The 20625-nt window shown below is 56.5% G+C and overlaps 1 protein-coding gene across 18 annotated transcripts in view; it reads right to left on the bottom strand.

The window, feature by feature from the left end:
* Positions 1-20625, bottom strand: part of DAB2IP (DAB2 interacting protein) — a 215934-nt gene that overhangs the window by 24371 nt on the left and 170938 nt on the right. For 12 of the 18 annotated variants that reach the window (XM_034928979.2, XM_034928975.3, XM_034928973.3 and 9 more), the window contains 3 exons: positions 4002-4155; positions 2152-2250; positions 709-1263 (listed from right to left, as the gene is read on the bottom strand). In XM_034928979.2, coding sequence (XP_034784870.1) covers positions 709-1263; positions 2152-2250; positions 4002-4155 — 808 coding nt within the window. Of the gene's footprint in view, positions 1-708; positions 1264-2151; positions 2251-4001; positions 4156-8083; positions 8283-17435; positions 18025-18208; positions 18346-20625 lie in introns of those variants that run through there. The other 6 variants (XM_055117673.2, XM_055117672.2, XM_055117675.1 and 3 more) reach the window with 6 other exon arrangements.

A 20625-nucleotide genomic window follows, 5' to 3' on the forward strand; every position in this document is an offset into this window, starting at 1 on the left:
GGTAGGTGGGGCTGAGGCACGGCTTGCATGGTGGGCTGCTGGGCCCATCTTCAGGAGCGGAAGGTGAAAGGGGTCATGGAGATGGACATTGAGCACCTCTGGCCCTGAACTAGGACTTGCCTGGGTGGGTCTCAGACGATTCCCGCTTCTGTGAGGCTCTGGGGTGGGGCTGGCTAACCCTCGAATAGTACAATTTTGACTGTGTCTACCTGTGTGACAATCTGTGTGTCTGGGTGAGAGTGTGGGGTGAGGTAGAGCTGTGAGGGAGGCTCATCTGTGCATCGTGCTGGGGAGGTCTGCCGAACTCCATACCCCACAGGGGACGTGTGTTTGGCTCACTGGGGCTGGTGGCGTTGTGGGATCTGTGTGCTGGGAGAGCCGTGGCCACCCGGCCTGTTCCCCTGGCGCCTCAGGGGGTCGGTCCTCTGCAGCAGTGGTGGAAGGCACCTCAACCCAAGCCCACTCCCTCACTACCAGCTGCAATCCCATCCACTGGCTCCACACAGGCCTCAGTGATCAGCTCCAGCCACAGAGGAGGAGTACAAAACCCCCAGCCCACGATAGAACTTTTGGGTTTAGGGAGCCCTTCTGGTAGTGACCGGTGCCTCCAAGGCCTCTGTTAGGCCTGAAATGTACGGATGTGAGCAAGGGCAGGTAACCCAGCGCTGCCGCCCAGCCTGTGTCAGGAGCCGAGGGGCCTGCACGCACCTTCACCTTGCCCGTGCTCTGCAGGATGTGCACCAGGGCAGATGCCATCTCCTCCTTGGTCTTGGCACTGAGGATGGGCTCGAGGGCTGCACACAGCCCCAGGTAGTGGTTGGTGATGTGCTCAGCGAACTCTTTGTACATCTCCATGGGCAGGATGGTGATGGTTTGGTAGCGCGCCTTGATGCGGATCATGGGTCCAGGGCCCTTGCCGCCCTTGGGGTTGGGCGTCACCACCGGGTACCACTTCTCCACGAACTGCCGCCCGGCCACCGAGGCAGCAGGTAGGCTCACCAGGCCCAGGTAACTGTTGCGCTCCTTCTTCTTCTTCTTGTCGGTCTCCCGGTACAGGTGGACAGTGACCGTGCGCAGAGGCGGCAAGTTGTGGAACTCGAAGTGCTCGCCCCAGAAAACATTGTCCGTCTTGAGCTTGCCCGTGGTGCGGGCATAGAGCACATCGTCCAGGCACAGCTCGCACAGGTACTTCTTCTTGGCTGGCAGGTCCTTGGCCTCGATCACCCACAGCTTCAGGATGTGCTCCACACGCCGGCTGTTGTCCTGTATGTGCACGGGGGTCCAGGGTGGTCAGCTGGGGGTGCCACGTGCAACCCCCAACCAGCCCAGAGCCTGAGAGAGTCCTCAGACCCAGGAGGAGCTCTGAAGGTGGAGGCGGCAGCGGGCGCCTAGGCCCTAAGTCAGGATGAGGCAGGGCATGATGGACAAGGGCTGGATCTCTGGTCGACCTCACAGAAGCTCACTCACCTTGGGCAAGTGACTTAACTGGAGCCTTGGGTTGCTTGTCTATGAAACGGCACTAAGGTAAAACCCCCATCTCATAGAGGGCGAGACTGAGAGAGGCCAGCACAACGCCTGACACATCACAGACTATGCCATTATTAACTCTTCCTTAATATGCTGGTCTGTACTGTAACTTAAGAGATGGCTATGGTGACCAGGACTTGGTCAAGCCCTCAAGTCGGCTAGGGAGACAGATACAGAAGCAGGGATTACAGTGGGGGCTCCCAGGACCTAATGGGGGAGCCCAGGGGCAGTGGGAACACAGAGGGCACCAGCCTGGGACAGGGGTCCTCACCTGGAGGAGGGGCAGACATCTAAGGTGGAAGGGGAAGATGAGCAGAACTCAGCCAGGGGCTGGGGAGTAGGGACAAGGGGTCCCAGCAGAAGGACCCCAGGGTCCAGCACTCATTTCCCCAAGCCCAGCCTCAATGTGTAGCTTAGAAAACAGAGGCACACAGCACCTGTCTCAACCTGGTCAACTCAAACGTCTCTTTCAGAGTCCACCAATATTGTCCACTCGGGCCCTGCCTCCATGCAGGCTGACCACCCCCAATCCCAGCCCACACCACAGAGATAGTCTCTCTTGCTTCCTCCTATCTGAGCCTACCTTCAATCCCCCATGCTTTGGTGAGAGGGGCGCAGGCTTACCTTGTTGGGATGCACCGCTCGCCGCAGGTTCTCCATCCACTTATCCCGCTCAGCTGCAGACCGGCAGGAAAAGCACTTGCTTCCTGATGACGTCGTCACCTGTGGGGAGCGGGCAAGACAGTGTTATGAGGGAAGGGACCACAGCAAGGGCAGGCAGTGATGGAAGAAGACCTTGGAGGCTCAGGGGACTCTGGCCATCAGGTCTGCATCACAGCTTCAGGAAGGAGCCAGGACAAGGCTCATATGACGCCTCTACTTCATGTTTTGCAGGTGGTACACTGAGAGCCACTGTCCCAGGGCAAGTCAGCAGCCGGAGAGTGGCCCCGTCCTGCACGAGCAGGCTCCTCACTCGTCCCTCAGTGCCCTCTGTCCAATAGGAAAGCATCTTCCTAACTCTAACCTCCCTCTCCCTGAGATGGGAAGAGGGAAGGAACGAAGACCTTGCCCAGGTCAGAGGGCAATGCTTAACCCGAGCGTACTTTCCCTAAAGGCGGAACCACAAGAACCAAGGAGACAACTAAAGGTAGGTACCAGAATCCCCTCAGTCCTCAGCTGACAACTCTGAGGGTTCTCTTCCGTCAAGCAGCAGTGACAACAATGGTAATATAAGCCTGATATTTTTTATGCCAGACTGGAGAAATGAGACTCGGACTGTCTGGATGTGCCAGGCCCTAGGGTCCCCGGTCCCTGACCCTTCTCCTTCCCTCTCTGTCTGACTCTCACTCAACCTCTGGTCCAGCTTAGACATCTCCTGCCAGGTAAGGGAGCCAGTCTGGGCAATTCCTGCTGTGTGTTTCCACTGTCCCCAGCAGCAGACCCGGGTCTCTGCAGGGGAAGCACACTCCTCACACGGCATTCGAGGGCCTGCACCCTCCACAGAACCCCCTGCTGTGAACCAGCAGACAGGGCCATCTTCACCCTATCCCTGGCAAGGAAGTCAGAACCCAGATCAAGCCTGGCTTGGCCAGGAGTCCTGAACCAGAAATGGTCCCCAGTGGGCACAGGGTATGGGGCAGGTGCCAGGCACCATTCTGTTTTTTCCCCAGGGCTGGGGGTGCCAGGAGATTGTCACACTAGTCCCCAAGTGGCTGCTTTTCATTACCAGGCTCATTCCTCTACCAGAGAGCTCTCCTAGTTATGCATGATTATTGGGGGTAGGAATCTTCCCAGAAACTGGTAGGAAGCAATATGAATAACTGCAGAAGCAATTAGGAACTCCCAGGAACACCTGCAACAATAGTAACCCTGCTCCCGGCTTGGTCTCAGCCTTGCTGTGTGACCTCTGATGTCTCTGTGCCTTCTCTGGGCCTCAGATCCCCCATTTCCTATGAGGGACTGGACAGGTCATCCCCAGGTGGGTCACTGGCTCTCTGCATCCAAACCTCAGGTCGCAGAATGCCAGGGCAGGACAGATTTGGGCTCTCATTGTTCACAGTGGGAAACAGGCCCAGACAAGGGGAGACTCTCTGCTATCCACACTGCATTTGGGAGGTGAGCAGGCTCTAAGACATGGGCTCTGGTGCTTAAGAAATTCAGGCTTTTCCCCTACTCACTGTCATCCACTGGGGGCCCCAGCAGCTTCAGGCTAGCATGGAGAACAGGTGCTGGCCCATTTCCAGAGAACCTAGAGAGTAGGAAGGACAGCCTCCACCCCAGCTCCACTAGGTCTCTTAGGAGCTGAAAGCTATCGGTAAATACTAGCCACTGTCCCCAAGAGCCTGGCCGCTATCCCCAAGACCCTGGCCCCTGCTGAGGCCACAGCAGACTGGACTCCAGGAGGATGTGTGGAGGAGACCAGCCAGGCCAGGAGAGGATGGGGTGTCCACCCCAACCCCTGTGATGGGACCCACCTCGAAGCAGTAGTCCTGGCCAAGGATGCTGCTGTGCACGGGCTTGATGACCACCTCTTCCTCCATGCTGAGGTCCAGCGCCTCCACTGCACTGCTGGGGCTGAGCAGGGACTCGTGGGAGCGAGACTCCTTCAGCCTCGGCATCAGATGGGACCTGGGGTAGCAGTAGGTGTGTCAGGCGGGCCCCCGCAGCCCGGGTCAAGCTGGTTGCCATGTCCCACCCATCTGCCCCGGCCGTGCCCCTTCCAGCAGGCAGCCACTCCTCTCCACTCTCTCTCCTTTCTGTCTTAAGACAGATCTGGGGGCAGGGCTGTCACAGAGACTGGTGGGAACCTCCTCCCCACTGCAGGAGTCTGGCTGGGGGCTCAGCCTCTCAGAGAGCAAGAAGGTGAGGATTAGGAGCCACTCCGGGGTTAATATTTGCAAGTGAGCCTGCGGGTCCTGGGCCAGCTTGGCTCCTGAGAAGTCTTAGAGACCCAAGGAAAGCCCGCCTGACCCAGGCAGCTGTCTGCAGTTCTGGGCGCTTTCCCATTTCCCCTCTCTTTTGCACTGGTCCTTGTCCAAGACTGAGCAGTCACTCTGCCCCAACATTTATCCAGCATACCACTGCCAACAGCCCTTCCTCATACACTGTCCCACACCAGCAGACCCACACGAGGGGAAGCCACAGGGACCCTGCTGCTCCCATCTTACAGATGAGGACAGCGAGGCGAGGCGAGTCTCGAAGCAGAAGGGATGCAGCAGTCTCTGCACAGTACCCAAGACACACACTCCATCGGGGTCCCCATGCTGGGACTCAGGGCCCAGGTCAGTGGCTCCGACACAGGCACAAAGAGCACAGGGCTGATGCCACCCGGCACCCAAACGCAGACCAGACCTGGGCCCGCTGCTCCCCTGCTGTGTGGCCCTGGGGAAATCGTTCTCCTCTGAGCCTGTTTCCTCAGTGCATCACAGGGAAAGCACCGCAGATGACACCTGCTCTAGGGTTAGGTAAAGTCTCTCCAAAGTCAGCAGCACAGAGCAGTGTCCTCCTAGAGCCCCCAGCCCCCACGGTGGGACAGAGGAAAAGCGTGAGGACAGGCTGGGCCTGCTAAGACCATCTCTGGTGCAGAAGCTGAGCCCTGCTTGTGTCCAGGGCTCAAACCCTGGGGTTAGTGAAAAACCTACTCCAGGCTTAGCCCACATGGACCTCCTACCCCCAACGCCCCATGCCCTTTGGCTCCTGGTTCCAATGGTCCAAGTGCTCAGTCCATCATTCTCTCCCTGCCTCGCCAAACCAAGACCCCTACCTTGGGCTATGCTGAGGCTTGGTCCCTGACCTTGAGGGGCTCGCAGCTTGGCAGAGCCACCAGACACTTCCCTGTAGGGTGCATACCCTGTACACTCATTTCTGCGACTGCCCCGGGTCAGCGGGCTGAGGCCCACTCCATGGGCGCTCAAGAATCCAGAGGTGAGCAGGAAGAGCCCTGCTCAGAGGGACTCAGGCTGACAGTAGCCACCCTCCCACCCCAAGCTCCACATCTCCATGGCAACAGCCCTCTGAGCATAAGAGCCCTCCCCAACATGGAGTCCCATGCTAGATGCCGTAAGGAGTCATTGCTGAGGGAATCCCAACCCTTAGATACCCCACAGAGGCCAGCCCAGAAGCCCCAGTCAACTGGCTCCCTCTGCCTCTCCACACCCAGCACGAAGCTGGCCTCTGAAAGCAGAGGGAATGGGCAGAGCCAGAGGAAAACTGTGAGACAAGTTCAAGACAGGGGGGAACCCTCCCCAACTCCCACAAGGACTCCGACCTGGGGCTTCCCGTTGTGGCCTAAGCCCATGGACAAGCCCAGCATGTGCCTCTGCTCCTCTGAGGCACTTTCCCTGGGAGGTCCAGTTCACAAAGGGGCACTGGCCTACCTGCCACGCCACACCACCACACCGCCACACCACCACACCACCACATCACACCGCCACACCGCTGTGTTGGAACAGGCCTCTTCTCCTGATAATCCCTCAAGGCTTTGCTCGAGCGGCCTGGCCTCCTCCCCATCACGGCAATGACCAATGCCGTGGGTGGGCCTGCCCTCCCTGGGCTGAGATTCCACCTGAGCCGCCCACCTCCCAGGGTGGACTCCAGGCCTCCCTCCCACATGGGGCTTCATACCTCAGTGGAAGAGACGCCCTGCCTGATAGTAGGGAAGTCACACTGGCTGGGATTGGGCTGCTTTCTGGCCCAGCTTGGAAAATCTCTGCCAGGTAAGGATGCTGGGAGCCAGGGAGGGTGGGGTAGGGACCCAGGAAGTACAGAGCGGGGAGCTGGTGAGCTGAGGCCGCCTCCTGCCTGGGGCGCATGAATGAGCTGGCTGTGGAGAGGAGAGGCGAGGCATGCTTCGGCAGGCTGGGCCTGCCCAGGGAAACCCAAGGAGACCCTGGTCCTGCAACCCCAAGAGCCCAGCAGGCCCAGGCCAGACACCAAAACAGCCAGATCCTGGAGTCTGTGGTTGCAGAGCCCTCCCCTTCCTTCCCCACCATGTCCCACAAGCATGCTCTGGCTGACCTGGAAAGGATCCTGGCAGAAGAGAGGGCTGTAGGGAAGCTCAAGGCCCTTAAGACACCTTGGACTGGCCCGGCCTACCTGGGCAGCCATGACCCTCCCCGCTTCCCTGGGAGCTTCTCCACGGGGTGGGATGTAAAGCAGAGGCTGCATCCATCCCTGCAGCCCAAGCTCTCTGGGAGGAAGAGGAATAGGGGCAGGGCAGGCCCAGGGAGGCCCCAAGTGGTTCCCGCAAGCTCTCCCAGGCTACTCCTTCCTGGATAGTACAGCAAGCGGGTGGTGGAGGCAGGGCCAGTGGACCCGTACTCTCTCACTCACGTTCCTATGCATTTCCTTCCTGACCAGCCTGGAGTCTACAGGCCCTGACACACAGTGTCCTCGGTCCCTCCCTCATCTGGGCCCAGAGGGAGCTGGTCTGCTGTGACCCTGCCAGGGTGTGCCCATGGTGGTAGCTGATAAGATGAGGGGGCTAAGGAAGGAAAAATGGTCATTCGGTCACTTCCTGAACCCAGCAGGACCAATTCAAGGACCAAGAACCACCTCTCTGGGAAGCCAGCCCTGTCCTGTGCTTGCAGCAGTCCCTGGCCACTTCACAGCAGGGACTGCTTGCTCCATCAGTCACCCAAGGCAGGCTTCTCCCCTACCCTGGCTTCATCCCATGCTGGCATTGTTGGGCGACTTCCTTTTTCACCTCCAGCCTCTGCCTTGCCAGGCTAGGGAAGCAGCGCATTAGAGGCAGGGCAGAAGATGGGTACCAAAGACTGCCCAGGCTCCAAAGGGGCAGGGATAGGCTCAGCTTCCCTACCCGGGACGCTCAGGTGAAAGGAGGGGAGCAGGCACTGGTCTCTACCTCACTCCCATTCCACTCCCAGGAAGGGATGCTTGTAGGCACCCACCTCTAGTCAGCACAGGGTGAGCGCCCAGCTGGTCACTTGCACATCCCTTTTTTCATATTTCAACAGCACACAGCCCTGCCAGGAGTATTCATCTACCCATTTTACAGAAAGGTATGACAGGCTCAGGGAGGAGCAGTTACTTGAGCCGCCCAAGGCCCCCTGCTGGGATGGGAACCAGGTCAGTCCAGGAGCCATGCCCACAGCTGCCCTATGTGGTGTGGTATCTGGGGGCTGATGCCCCTGTATTCAGGGCTTCTGCCGTCCCCCAGCCCCGGGTCAAGTCCCTCTCTGCTGCCCAAGGCTGGGGTGGAAGAGAAGGTGGCCCAATTGCATGGCCCACGGCATCCTCCCGACCCTGTGCCTAGCTCAGTCTCATGACGGCTTTCCCCTCTGACCTCTTGTGGTCCTTGGAGACTAGAGCTTTGGTCCCCTAGGCGAGGTGGCACCAAGGAGGGCAAAAGGCCTTCACATGGGGATTCCACCCCTGCAAATCACTTCCACGGCCCAGGTCTGAGCTACTTCTTACAACAACCCTGCCAGGATGTGGCACCTCTACTACCTACAGAAGCAGGTCTCAAACCAGGGCGTGGGCTCCACACTGCCTGCCTCCCACCAGGGTGGAGCTGGCGTCCCCAGGCCGGGCTTACCTTGGGCCATGCGTCACATGAACCACCACACAAGTCACCTCACAGAATCTCCACGAGCCCAAGAGGCAGATGCTGACCTCACCCCGCTTTACAGGGGAGAAACTGAGGCCTGCCAGGGAGGGCAAGAGATGTGCCCCAGCATCCCATCTTTGATCTAGTGTTGCTGCGACACCCAAACCTCTTGGGTCCATTTCCTCATCTGAAAAAGGAGGAAGGAGGCTTGCTTCACCCAGAAAACACTGGCAGCCGGCACATGCTGAAAGTGCTGTGAAGACAGCGCCTTCACGGGGAGGTATTTCCCAGCCCTTTGAGTTGTGGGGGTGAAGGGATCCCCTCTTGAGACCACACGGGATTCAATGCCAGCCCCAGAACTTGGCACTCTGAGCCACTGGCTGGCATCTACCTCCCTGCTCCACCTGACCAGGCCCACTCTCGCAGCGGCCTGCCTGCTGGGCCCCTCCATCCCAGGAAGCAGGAGTCTCAGGCAGGGCCCCAGGCACATGCTGTCCTTCCCCTTCCTACCCAACCTTCAGCACCCAGCTTCAGTGCCCCTTCTTCCCTGAAGCCTTCCTGGGCTCCCTGGGCAGACAGCCATATCCAGGCTGTGCTGGGAAAGTCTGTCACAGAACTGGCTCCTTGTCAGGCAGGGGGCTCCTTGTGGGTAGAGTTGGGTCTGGCTGGCTCCAAGGTCCAGAGCCTTAGAGTTCCTGGACCAAAACCCCAACACACCAGCAGCCAAGGTCAGCTAAGCTCAGAGGGAACGGGAGGTCAGTGGGGATAAGGATAGTCCTCCCTCAGCCTGCAAACCCTGGTGACGTGGTTGTTCCCTTGGAGGAGGGACAAAGAAGGCCTGAGGGTGGGTCGTCAGGGCAGCTGCCTGTTCAAGGCCAAGTCCCAAGAGCAGCATTCCAATGTTCATTACAGAGTCTCCGGGAAATGCCCCTGCCCTTGCTCTGTCCAAGTATGGGCCGCTTCCCCCATCCCTCTCAAGGTTAGGAGGCTCATCCTACCCTCTGTGGCTGCACACTGCTCCCCACGGCCCCAGCCGAGACCCTTCTAAACATGGCAGATCACTAGCCCCATGACAGTGCTCCAGGGACTAGAGACCCTTTACCTGTCCTCCATGGCATGGAATCCTTACTGCTCCCAGGAAGGAGGTGCACCATGACACCCAGGTCACACACGGGACAGCCAAGGCCATGGCTAGGGTGACCTGCCCTGGACTCCGCTGCTACAGAGGAGCTTGGTCAGGGCATGGGAGGGCAGAGGGGAATGGGAGTTCCACTGGCCTTCTCCTGTCTAGACCAAAGCAGCACCCTCCACTGAACAAGCCACTCCGCCTGGCATGGCCTCACTCCTGTCCCTCCTCTCTCGCCTCATGGCCTGTAAGATAATCAAGTCCCAGATGCCTCAAGCTGGTGTCCGAGCCCTCCTGAAAGGCCCCTCGCACAAGTGACCTGGACTCTCCTCCCCAGCTACTTCCTGACAAAGCTGCAAACTCTTATCCTCCAGGGGTCCATGTCCAAGCAGTCTCCTGAGCCTGTCCATTCTGCCTCTCCCTCCACTTCTTTGCCAAACAAAGTCCTTCCTCAGTTTTCAAGGGCCAGCCCAATGTCACCACCACAAAGTGGTCCCTGGTCTCTCCAGACAGACAGCTCACACTACGCTACCTAAGCCCAGCTCAGGGCCACAATCTCCCACCTGTTCCACTTAATTCTCGTGACAATCCTGTCAGGACTAAAAAGGTGCACCTAGAAAGTTGAGGTGACCTGCCCAAGATCACATGCATAGCAAGTGGCCGAGTCAGATGTGAACCCAGCTCAGTGGAGTTCAAGACTAACTGCACCAGCCTTGGCCTGGCCTTTCCATCGTCCAGGGGTGGCCCACAGCAGCTGGGCAGCAGGGAAAGGTCCATAGCAGCCGGGCAGGGGGAAAGGTCCACAGCAGCCGGGCAGCAGGGAAAGGTCCACAGCCAGCTAACCCACTAGCTGTGACCCACTCACTCCAGGTGGGGAAGGAAGGACCGGGGGATACAGGGATGGGGCAGCCCCTGCCCAGGGCCCAGGAAACGTGGGCACAAGGCACGGGGAGCTGCTATGAGAGACAGCGCCAGGGCCCAACAGCAGCTCATTGTGAGGGCTGGTGGCAGAACAATGGGGACACTGTCCTGGTTCCTGGGGCCTAGCCTTATCTGATAGTGTTCCAGCCAACCCACAAGCTGTTTTTCAACTCTGATCCTTTTTTCCCTTAAAAGGTCGGTGACACAGAAGCTCAGCAAACTCATTATTCCAAGGAGGGAAAGGACCCCAAACCAAAACTTACAGTAATTAAAAATCCCTACTTGACACAGCAAGGGTGTTCCCAACTATTGGGTGGGGGGAATTGAGAGTGGGATTGTTTGGTCGGAAAATAAGGGGCTCAGGGTCACCCTCCAAATCTCGAAAGCTCAGAGGGAGTTGCCCTGTGTGGCCCCAAAGGGCAAGGCTGGGACCAGGAGAGGCCACTTCCAGCTCAGTCACAGCTGTCCTTGAATGGGCCAGGCTCGTCTGGTTTTAGAGAGAGTGGGCTCCCTGTCTCTGAAAGTGTGCAAGCAGGAGCCGGGGGCCCCTTTAAGACATGCTGCATGGCTAGGGCTGCAGGGTAATGGGCTGGGCAGTACACAAAGGCAGGCAGTGCAGTGGGCCCTGGGATTAAACACACACACACGCGCGCGCGCACGCACACAAGTGAATGCTACAGAAATGCACCTGCAGCTGCGAGCGGGCAGGAAGACAGAGGGCCTAGTGTCAAGGGTGCCTGGCTGTAGAGCAAACCGAGTCTCTATTCCTTATGAAATATACAACCTTGGATACTTTAAGTCATTCGACTCTCTAGGACTCAGTTTCCCCATCCGTAGTGAGGATAACGACACACCTTCCTCATGGGTTGCTCTAAGGATCAAATGAGACCATGCAGGCGGGAGGCTCAGGAGGGCAGGGGTGTCAGTGACTCCCATCCATTGCTCGTAACTGTTCATGCCTCTTTGGTCTGTTCCATTCGCCCACCTCATTGCCAGCCACGATGTCAGGAGCTGGAGACACAGCCATGAACAACACTGGTGAACGATGCATACACTGCTATCAAGGCTGACATTTCTGGGATAGGTCACACTTTTGACAATTTGGAGTGACAAGATATGGACTTCCCAGGCTGTTTCCTGTTCCTGTCCCGTGATGACTCAAACTCTTTACGTTCTCCATGCCTCAGTTTTCCCCATCTGCAAAATGGGGATCAATCATATCTGCCCAAATGCTCTGGGATGCCTCAAATTTCTTTAAAAAGCCCTTCATTTCCTGAGGCGAAATGAAAGGAGAAGAAGGTGTGCCTAGCAGTGGGCAGTAGACCCCCGTGAGGAGGCCCCTTTAGCCCCTCTGCCTGGGACTCCCAAGCACAGCCATCTCCAGCCCCAGTCTCCAGCCCACCAGCCTGTGTGGTCCCAAGCCACTGTCCACTACCCCAACCAGGTCTGGAAGGAAGAGAAATCCTGGACAAGGTTTGTCTCCACAGAGTTGGTGCCCCCCAAAGGCTGGCAGGACCTGATGGTTCTGCAGTCAGGACTTCAGCAGACTCTCTAGGCCTCATCAGGTCAGAACATGCCAATCATGCTTCTGCCTGTCATAGCCAGGCAGGTCCAGAGGCTGTGCTAGAAGCGTCTGCCCACACTGGAAAAAAAGAGAGTCTGGACATGGTCACAATGAATGCACTGACCTGCTGGGAATCAAACTGCAGGACATAAACAGGGCAGCGCCCTGCCTAGCATGTCCAGCAGAGCTCTCTCCCCAAGCCCAGCCTTGCCCCGCTGGCCTGGGAACCGGCTGCTCAGAAGGCCAGTGCTCACTCCTGGCCCAGCTGGGATCCCAGGGGAGAGGAGAGGAATGCAGCCGCCTGGTGGCTCCCAGGGCCCTGGGGAGACAGAGCCTGTCCTAAAAAGGCAGAAAGGTTGGCTGCCCTGCCTGGGAAGTCTTCCAGGGATGACAGGGCCCAGAGGCGTGGTCCCTCTCAACCCAGGGTTCCCTCAGGCCAAGGTAAGGGGTAGGTCCTAGCAGTCACCAAGACCCAGTTGTGACACCCCCATACACACAGAACGCCCTGGGCTGTGAGACAGGGAGACACGTGGCCTTCTGCCCTCACCCCTGGGAGCCTGTGCTTCCCCCCACATCACAGGGCTGAGTTGGCAGAGGAGGGTCCACACCCTGCAACCAAAACAGGAGGATGGGACAGCTCATGCTTGCTGTGAGGCCTGGTGTCCCGTGGTGCCCAATATAGGCTGACTAAATGAATGACACTGTGGCAGCCTGGACCTAACAGCCACTTACTAAGCACCTACCATGTGCCAGTTGCAGGTGTTCTCACCAAAGTACAAACATCATCTCATGGCCTTCTCCCAACAACTCTGCACAAAAGGCAGCACTGCCCCAGAAGAAAGGGAGAGTGGGTATTCGAGCTCAGGTCCCACAAGCCCTGGCTCATGGGGCAATACATGAGCCAGTTAATCCAAAAGGCTCAATGGAAGCTTTAGGACGTTCTCTAAAGAGGAAACTGAGGCTTAGAGACAGGGAGTGGCTTGGCTAGGTCACATGGTCCAGAAGTGAAAGCTGGGGTTCTAACGGCCTGGTCACCCTCTGTGGGACACTCTTGGCACCTACCTCACAGTGAGTCAGGCCTGGAGGCCAGGCATCCAATCAGCCCAGCACCCCAGCAATGGCCCGTTCCTCTCCCTGAAGGAGTCTTTGGTCTCTATCCCAGCTGTATCTAAGGTCTATCACAGACCCTGAACGAGTTTCCTCCCCCTTCTAGGTGCCATTTCCTCACACGCTGAGCTACTTCAGAGAAAGCCACAAAAACCCTACGTCAACTCCCTAGAACATAAGGGACCATAAACTATCACAACTGCTACCAACACCACTACCATCACCTGTAATAATGTAATAGCAACATCTCACTGCTGCCTGGGGTGACTTGGGCCAAAGCTCCGGAGAGACCAGGGATTCGAGAGGGCGCTGGTACTGGCTCCTGAATGAGAGGCAGCCTTCAACATCCTCTCCCCGTATAAACTGTGCAAGCCTAATGGAGTTTTCAAAAAACATTCAGGAACACATTTACCTTTCCACATCTTATTTCTTTCTTTCTTTTTTTTTTTTTTTTTTTTTTTTGCGGGGGAGGAGGGGTGCAGAGAGAGAGAGAAGAAACAAAAAACTTTCCATCTAATCCCCCAAGTCATCCTGCAGCCTGAATAATTTCGGGTTTTTAATCAATAGCTGTCAGACTTGTCAAATTACTTTGGGGACCGCAAAGCAGTTTTTAAACATTCATAAACCTCAGCAGAACAGCGAAGTGCCCTGAATTTTAAAAGAAGAGCATCTAGGCAGGGCGCGGTGGCTCACGCCTGTAATCCCAGCACTTTGGGAGGCCGAGGCGGGTGGATCATGAGGTCAGGAGATCGAGACCATCCTGGCTAACACGGTGAAACCCCATCTCTACTAAAAATACAAAAAATTAGCCGGGCGTGATGGCGGGCGCCTGTAGTCCCAGCTACTCGGGAGGCTGAGGCAGGAGAATGGTGTGAACCTGAGAGGTGGAGCTTGCAGTGAGCCAAGATAGCACCACTGCACTCCAGCCTGGGCGACAGAGCGAGACTCTGTCTCAGGAAAAAAAAAAAAAAGAAAAAAGAAGAGCATCTAAGGAACACTCATTGACGAGGGTGAGTGGTGGGCAAATCAGAAGTGAGCTGCGGGCTAGCTGCCCCTGCCCCTCTTGCTTCTGAGCAGGGACAACCCTGCAGCCCTCCCTGGCCTGTAGGAAAAACTATCAGGCTTAGCCTGGCTGCTCAGAAAGTTTAGGGAGAGTGACAGTCCCCCTACCCCCAGCCCCAGGAAAAGAGCCCAACCTCCCTGCACAGCACCTGGGGCTCCAACCCCAGCCACAACTGCAGCAACTCTAAAGCTCCCAAGCTCTAGAGCCCACCACAAACATGCTAGCCCACTGCCCTCCCCCATCTCTCCACTAGGCACCACTCCTGAGAATGTTTCAAGGCCCTGACCCATGCGTTCCCTCTCCTTGAGCTCAGTCTGTGCCTGGCTCCTCCTCACATGTGAACACACCCATGCATCATGGCCTGAGTGGGACTGGTTTCTAACTGGTCCCTGCACCCCACCCGGGACCATAAATACCTCCAACAGCCACCTCAGGGCCCTGGGGATGCAAGACCCAAGTGGGAAATGATAATGAAACAAAAGAATAAATTAGCTGAAAAGCGAGTATTTCCATTCTCCAGGAAGTGCTTCCCCTCTGGCTTATCTAATTCCTCCCAGCTCTCCACATCCAGGAAGCCCTCCTTAGCTCATGCTGGGCCCCCCCTAGAATGCGGGGGCAGAGGCAGCATCTTCTTCCATCTCATCTCCTCCACCCAAGACCTGGGCGCCATGCCACGTTACTTCCTGGGACCAGGTGGGCCATTCATGTTGGGGTGATCTAGGGATGGCCTCCTTCCCTCATCCTTGAGGGCCAGGTTTCCTGCCTCAACCAAGGACCAGCCATTTGTCCGCAGAGCCCCAGCTCCTGGCACTATGCTGGTTGAAGGTGGTAAGCAGGCATGTTTCCTTAAAAACACACACACAAAACTCTGTGACTTTGGTCAAATTAATTAACCTGTGTGCCTCAGTTTTCTCATCTGGAAAACAGGGACACCACCACCTTTGGCTGTAGGGCTCAACTGACCTGCAGCGAGCTCTCCATACACAGCCTCAGTAACCAGCCCTGGCTGCCCCCATGACCATCCAGGCTGGGCTGAGACTGCCTTCCCGGGGCATTCTGTCCCTTCCCGCACGCCCTTCCTGCCAGCACTTCTCTGGATGCTCCTGGCTTCTTCCTGGGCCCAGGACATTTCCAAGATCTGTCTCTCACTCTGCCCAGCAGATCCTTCCTGACTCTCCCCCCACAGCTGAGCTCTCAAAAAGCCCCTCTGCCAACTGACCCCAGACCACCTCACCTGCTCTACCCCCTTACCTCAAGAGCAGGCTCCAGAGTACAGGCCGTTTTAAGCAGGAATCTGAAAGACCCCCATTTAAGAAGAGATGGACAAATCTACGAACAAATGCTGGCACCCTAGACTCCAGCCCCAGTGGTCACTCCAGCTCAGCTATCTCTTCAATTCCAGCCACCGTTTGGGACAGAGGCTCCCTCCTTGTTGGCAGCTTGAGCTCAGAGAGACAGAAGAGGTGAAGATGTGAAGGGAAGGAGCACTGGGCCAAAGGAGTGTGGACCTCGGATGGGCCTCTCCTGCACCTCAGCATCCTACCCCGTCAAGTGGGTTGCCCTTGCCTCCTGGCACAATTTGCTGAAGATGTATCATGCTAAGGCACCCCACCCCCAACCCCCGCCCCGCCCCGCCCCAATCCTGGGCAGAGTTGATCCAGCCACCAGCACAGCCACTGAGCGCCTCCACTATGTCTGCAGGAGCATGTGGGGCTATGGGCCTAGGGATGTCAGCTGCCCATTCCTCCCAAAGCCTGAGGTCTGGAAGTCTGCGTGGGGCACCAGAGCAGCTGCTTCTCAGGCTGTAACTAGCAGGAGACAACCAGGAGTGTTCAGCAGCAGCAAGACAGCAGGAAAGTGGCTGTCAGTAAGCCACAGGGTTCCAGGCCACTGGCACGGGCAGAAACTCAGACACCATGTCAAAGAAAACCAGGAGTGTGGCTGCTGAGTTCCTCCTGCTGCTAGTGACCATGCACCAAAGCCACCTGTGGCTCTCAAGTACCTGCTCACCCACCACACCACAGTGAGCCCACATACCTGGGAAGGGCACGTAGGGCTGTCTCTGCACCTCTGACCCTCACACAGCTAACTGCAGCAAAGAATGAGGCTCTGACACCTCCAGGGGCTTCCCAAGGCCAGTGTGTCAGACTTCACCGTCTGCCCTTTTCCCCCACATTCCACACTGGCTGACTCCAGGCTAAGCTAGCCCTGTCATCTGCCACCTGGCCCACAGGATTCCAACTGAGAAAGCAACATACTTAAAATCCAGCTTCCCAAGGTACGTTTCCAGGTCCCAACCCAGCCATGCCAGCCCTGCTTGGCCCTATCTGGCTCATGATGCTAAACTGCACGCCTCTGCTCAAGGGGTTGCACTCCAGCAGCCTATCCGTCTACGCCTGGCTCAAAGGCCACCACCTCCACAAAGCCTCCCCCAGAACTGACAACTCCCTCCAGGTTTTGCGCCTATGCACATGCCCTCTGCTCTGAAGCAGAGGCTCAGAGAGGTCAAACAGCTTGCCTGAGGTCACGATTCACAGGCACAAGGGTGGAACAGGACACCTGGCACTTCGGCTCTAACTTCAAACTCTCTTCACTGCCCGTCAATGCCTCAGGTTTTCACCAAACCTACAAAAATCCTATGACCAACTTTTAAGTAACTACAGGAAGCCTGGGTCACCAGAAATGTACTGAGCCCTGCCTTTGTCACCTCCTGGGTGGCTGTCTGTAAAACAGTGAGGACACCTACTGGCAGGCAGTCTCATCCGCCCCCAGCCGTGGCAATGAAGGCGGTTAGGACCAACCTGCACTGAGACTTGGCTGTAACAAGCCCAATCCTTCCTCTGACTTTTTTTCAGAAATGGGTACTTGCCCAGTAAAGACGCTACCACACCAAAGTGATCTGGCTTCTGACAACTGTTTCAAATATTCAAGCAGAGCCAAAACACACTCCTGGCCCAGACACAGTCTTCCCAGTCTCCCACCCGCCTCCACCCCACCCAGTGGGCCTGGGCCCCATGGACTAGGGAGTGGAAGCAGGAAGGGAGAAGAAAAAACAAAGTTCTGCTGAGGAGCTGGGGCAGAGATACCATGGCCCCCAAACCCCAGTGCAGCCCCACCCAGCCAGCCAAAGGTTCGGCCACTCAGAGCAAAGGCCAAGCTCCTCAGCTCAGAAAACTTGTCAGCAGTCCCTGGCATTTCCCAGTTCTCAACGGAGCACACCACAGGGGACACCGCGCCTGGGGGACAGAGCAACTCACACTGGGCTTCCTCTTATTTTAAAAACTAAAAACAGCAACAGTGCTCTTCTTGGTGTCCCGCTTTTTCGCAGGTCCCTCCTAACCGTTTCTACATTCTGGGCCGGCAGTGGATGTCTGCGTAGAGGGGCAGAGACGGCATCCCAGGGTGCTCCGGAGTCCCTCCTGGGACCAGCTCCTGTGACAGTCATTCACTGAGGGTGTCTGCTGCCGCCCAGCTCATTCAGGTCTCCCTGGGCTCTGAGGCTGCCTCCCTCCTGGCTTTCCCAGCCTCTCTTGTTCTAAGCTCCGCTCAGGCCACTCACCATCCCTCAGCATAGCCACCAGGCTCGGGAAGCCGAGTGGCCGGGCGAGCCTTCCTGCTGTCCGCTGCTCCTGGCTGGCCCCGGCCAGCCTAGCCCCGCCCTGCTCCCAGACATGCCACTCCAGCCCTGTCCGCTGGGACTAATCATGGCTAGTTCAACAAAGGCTATGTTCCAACTCTCTGTAATGTGCTTTTAAAGGGCCAGTGTCCTACTTGGGCCTGCTGGGGTCTTAAAGGTACAGGTCCCTTTTTCCTATACAGGAAACAGGAAAGAAAAAAAACACAAAAAACGAAACTCCAAAATTCATGATCAGGTTAGAGGCCCTCGGCTTCTGAGGAAGATTTTAGACACAATGAACAATAGTAAAAATTCAAAGTCCACGAAGGTCCCAAAGAGCTCAAAAACAAAACAAGGAAGCTAAACCTCAGGAATAAGAGATGGGATAGCAGCCCTCTTTGGGCACTATGTGCTGGGCACAGAACTGGGTACTTTGTGGCCCAGTCTCATTTGTTCCTCACCACTCCACAGACAGGCATTACCATTGCCCCATCTTTCAGATGAGGAAGCTGAGGGTGCAAGGGCTCCTCCCCAGCTCGCCAGGACTTCATGCAAGTCAGCTGCAAAGCTGGGCCACACCCCGTGAGGTCCATCCCAGCCAGAGTATTCCTCCCACCTGCTCCATCCCACCTGGACCACAGGCCCCAACTGCTCCACATCCTCCAGTGTCTCTTCTTCATGATGAAGAAAGAAGGGGGCGAGATGAGGAGTCTCACCTGTCACAGGTGCCCCACCACCAGGCTTTCAGTTTGAGCCTCAGAACCCTGTGGGGTCGGGTCTATCTTTTCCTTCATCTTCCAGATGAGAAGACTGGAAATCATGGCTTCTGACACAACACGAAAGGAGAGGAACACTAGGGGAAGGTGAAAGCAGAGAAAAGCGGGCAGTCAGAGGGAGGATGCGGGGAAGAAAAGGCAGGTGCAGGGAACCAAGGCAGATGCAGGCAACCGTCCTTCCGAGCCCAGGACTCAGGCAAGCTGGCCGAGGCCCTTCCACTGTCCACAAGAGTGGAGCTTCTCCTGGGGCAAGGGTGGGCAGGGCCTGCCTAGTTACTGGAATAGGAGTGGGATGGGGAGAGGAAGGGAAGAGAGACTTGACTGCATCTCAGCACCTGGTCTACGGTACCCTCAGAGAAGCGTGGGCCATTCTGGCACCTGGAGTGGCTGGGCCCACAGTAGGTGCTGTGTGGCTATCTTCTTTTTTTGAGATGGAGTTTCACACTTGTTGCCCAGGCTGGAGTGCAACGGCGCAATCTCAGCTCACTGCAACCTCTGCCTCCCGGGTTCAAGTGATTGTCTTGCCTCAGCCTCCCGAGTAGCTAGGATTACAGGCATGGGCCACCACACCTGGCTAATTTTGTATTTTTTTAGTAGAGACGGGGTTTCACCATGTTGGTCAGGCTGGTTTCAAATTCCTGACCTCAGGTGATCCACCCACCTTGGCCTCCCAAAGTGCTGGGATTATAGGCGTGAGCCACCGTGCCCTGCCCAGTGTGGCTATCTTTGGTCAGAAAAGCCAAGGCCAGGAGGCGTCTTCAGGTCCAACTCCACAGGGGCTGAGTCATTCAAGGATTTAGCACCCTCACTCTGTTTCTGTGATGCCTGGAAGCCAAATAAGTTTCAGAATGTGTAGCCTGATGGTAAAGAAAATGAGCTCTGAAGCCAGGCTATGTTCAAACCTGGACTCTGCCACTTGTAACCTGTGTGGTCTTGGACAGGTTAAGTCACCTCCCTAGGCCTCTCTGTTTCCTCCTCAAAAATGGACATATTATTATTTACCTCATAGGATTGCCGAGAGGATACAGAACAAAGCCTGGCTGAAAGTGAGCGCGTAACAAAAGCCTGCTTTCAGCTGGGGTGAAGGAAGCTGCCCCAGGATAGCTGGAGGCACAAACAGGAAACTAGCCTCTTGGGTAGTGACTGTGGCCAAGTCATTTCTTTCTCTCAGCCTGTTTCTTTCTATAAAAGGACCCTCAGTGATTTCCAGGCAGGACCACCCCTCTGCCACCTTCCAGATGCCTGCTCCGTCCCATAAGGAGACAAGGACAGAAGGTGAGAAACACTGAGAAAGGCTGGGCTGTGGCCCAAATCCTTTGAGGCCTGAAAACAACCTGTCCCGGCTACCCAAGCCCAGACTAAGCAAGTCTGCTGGGTGAGTAGGAGGGGCAGAGCAGGAGGGAAGCGAGAGCCTAAAGCCACACAGGCTGTCAGGAGGCAGCATAAGTGGCTTTGCCTCTCCGGGAGGGGCCCTGCCTCCAGACCTCTCTGGGTTTGTCTTCCATGCTCACATGTGGTCATGGCATGTGATCCGGCTGAGCTCACCTTACCTATGGGGAGTTCTGCATCAGCCATAGGGCCACCCTACACGCCTGTTGCAGAAACAGCCTCCCCAAAAGCTACAGGCTTTGCCGCAAGCATCCCCAAGGTTTGACAAGGTTCAAGGCTTGCCTCATCCTATCTTCCTGGAGCCGAATGCATCTGGTGCGCATGTTGGGAGAGGAGGGGGTGTCCAGCATCAGAGGAAACAGGTGGGTGGGAGGCAGAAGGAATGTCTTGGAGCCCTGGCAGAACATCTGGCCACTATTCTTGAGAGGTAGTAGGAGACCTGGGTGCCTTAACCTCCACCCTTACTACCTCACCCCCAGGATTAGTCAGTAAGAAGAGGCCCAATTTGGGGGTTTTGCAGGCCTAGGCTCCAATTCTGGTCGTGTCATTTAGCAACTGTGGAACCCTGGACAAATCCTTTTACTTTCCTGAGTCTCAGTTTCCTCATGTATAAAATGAGGTAATACACTATCCCCTGCAGATAACAGATGTAAAAACACTGGTTAACCAGGAAAAGCATTTAACAAAGCAACTGGGAACCCCAAACTCAAATATCTGAGTGCCATTCATTCAACAGACACTGAAACCCACCAGGCGTCTAGCAGACGTTATGTTATCTCCAGCTGTGTATGCCAACCCTGCACCCTCAAGCCGATGCATTCTGAACCCTCCCCAGAGCCAGCAAAAAGTCTTGGGGCAGGGTTGTTGGGGGTGAGGGTTAGAGCTCCTGGCCACCAAAATATTGTGTAAAACATCTCAAACTTCTCCAGAAGCCAAACACATAAAGGAGCCTTCCAGAGAAATACCCT

This window comes from Pan paniscus, chromosome 11, assembly GCF_029289425.2.
Source record: "Pan paniscus chromosome 11, NHGRI_mPanPan1-v2.0_pri, whole genome shotgun sequence".
Classification (NCBI taxonomy): domain Eukaryota; kingdom Metazoa; phylum Chordata; class Mammalia; order Primates; family Hominidae; genus Pan; species Pan paniscus.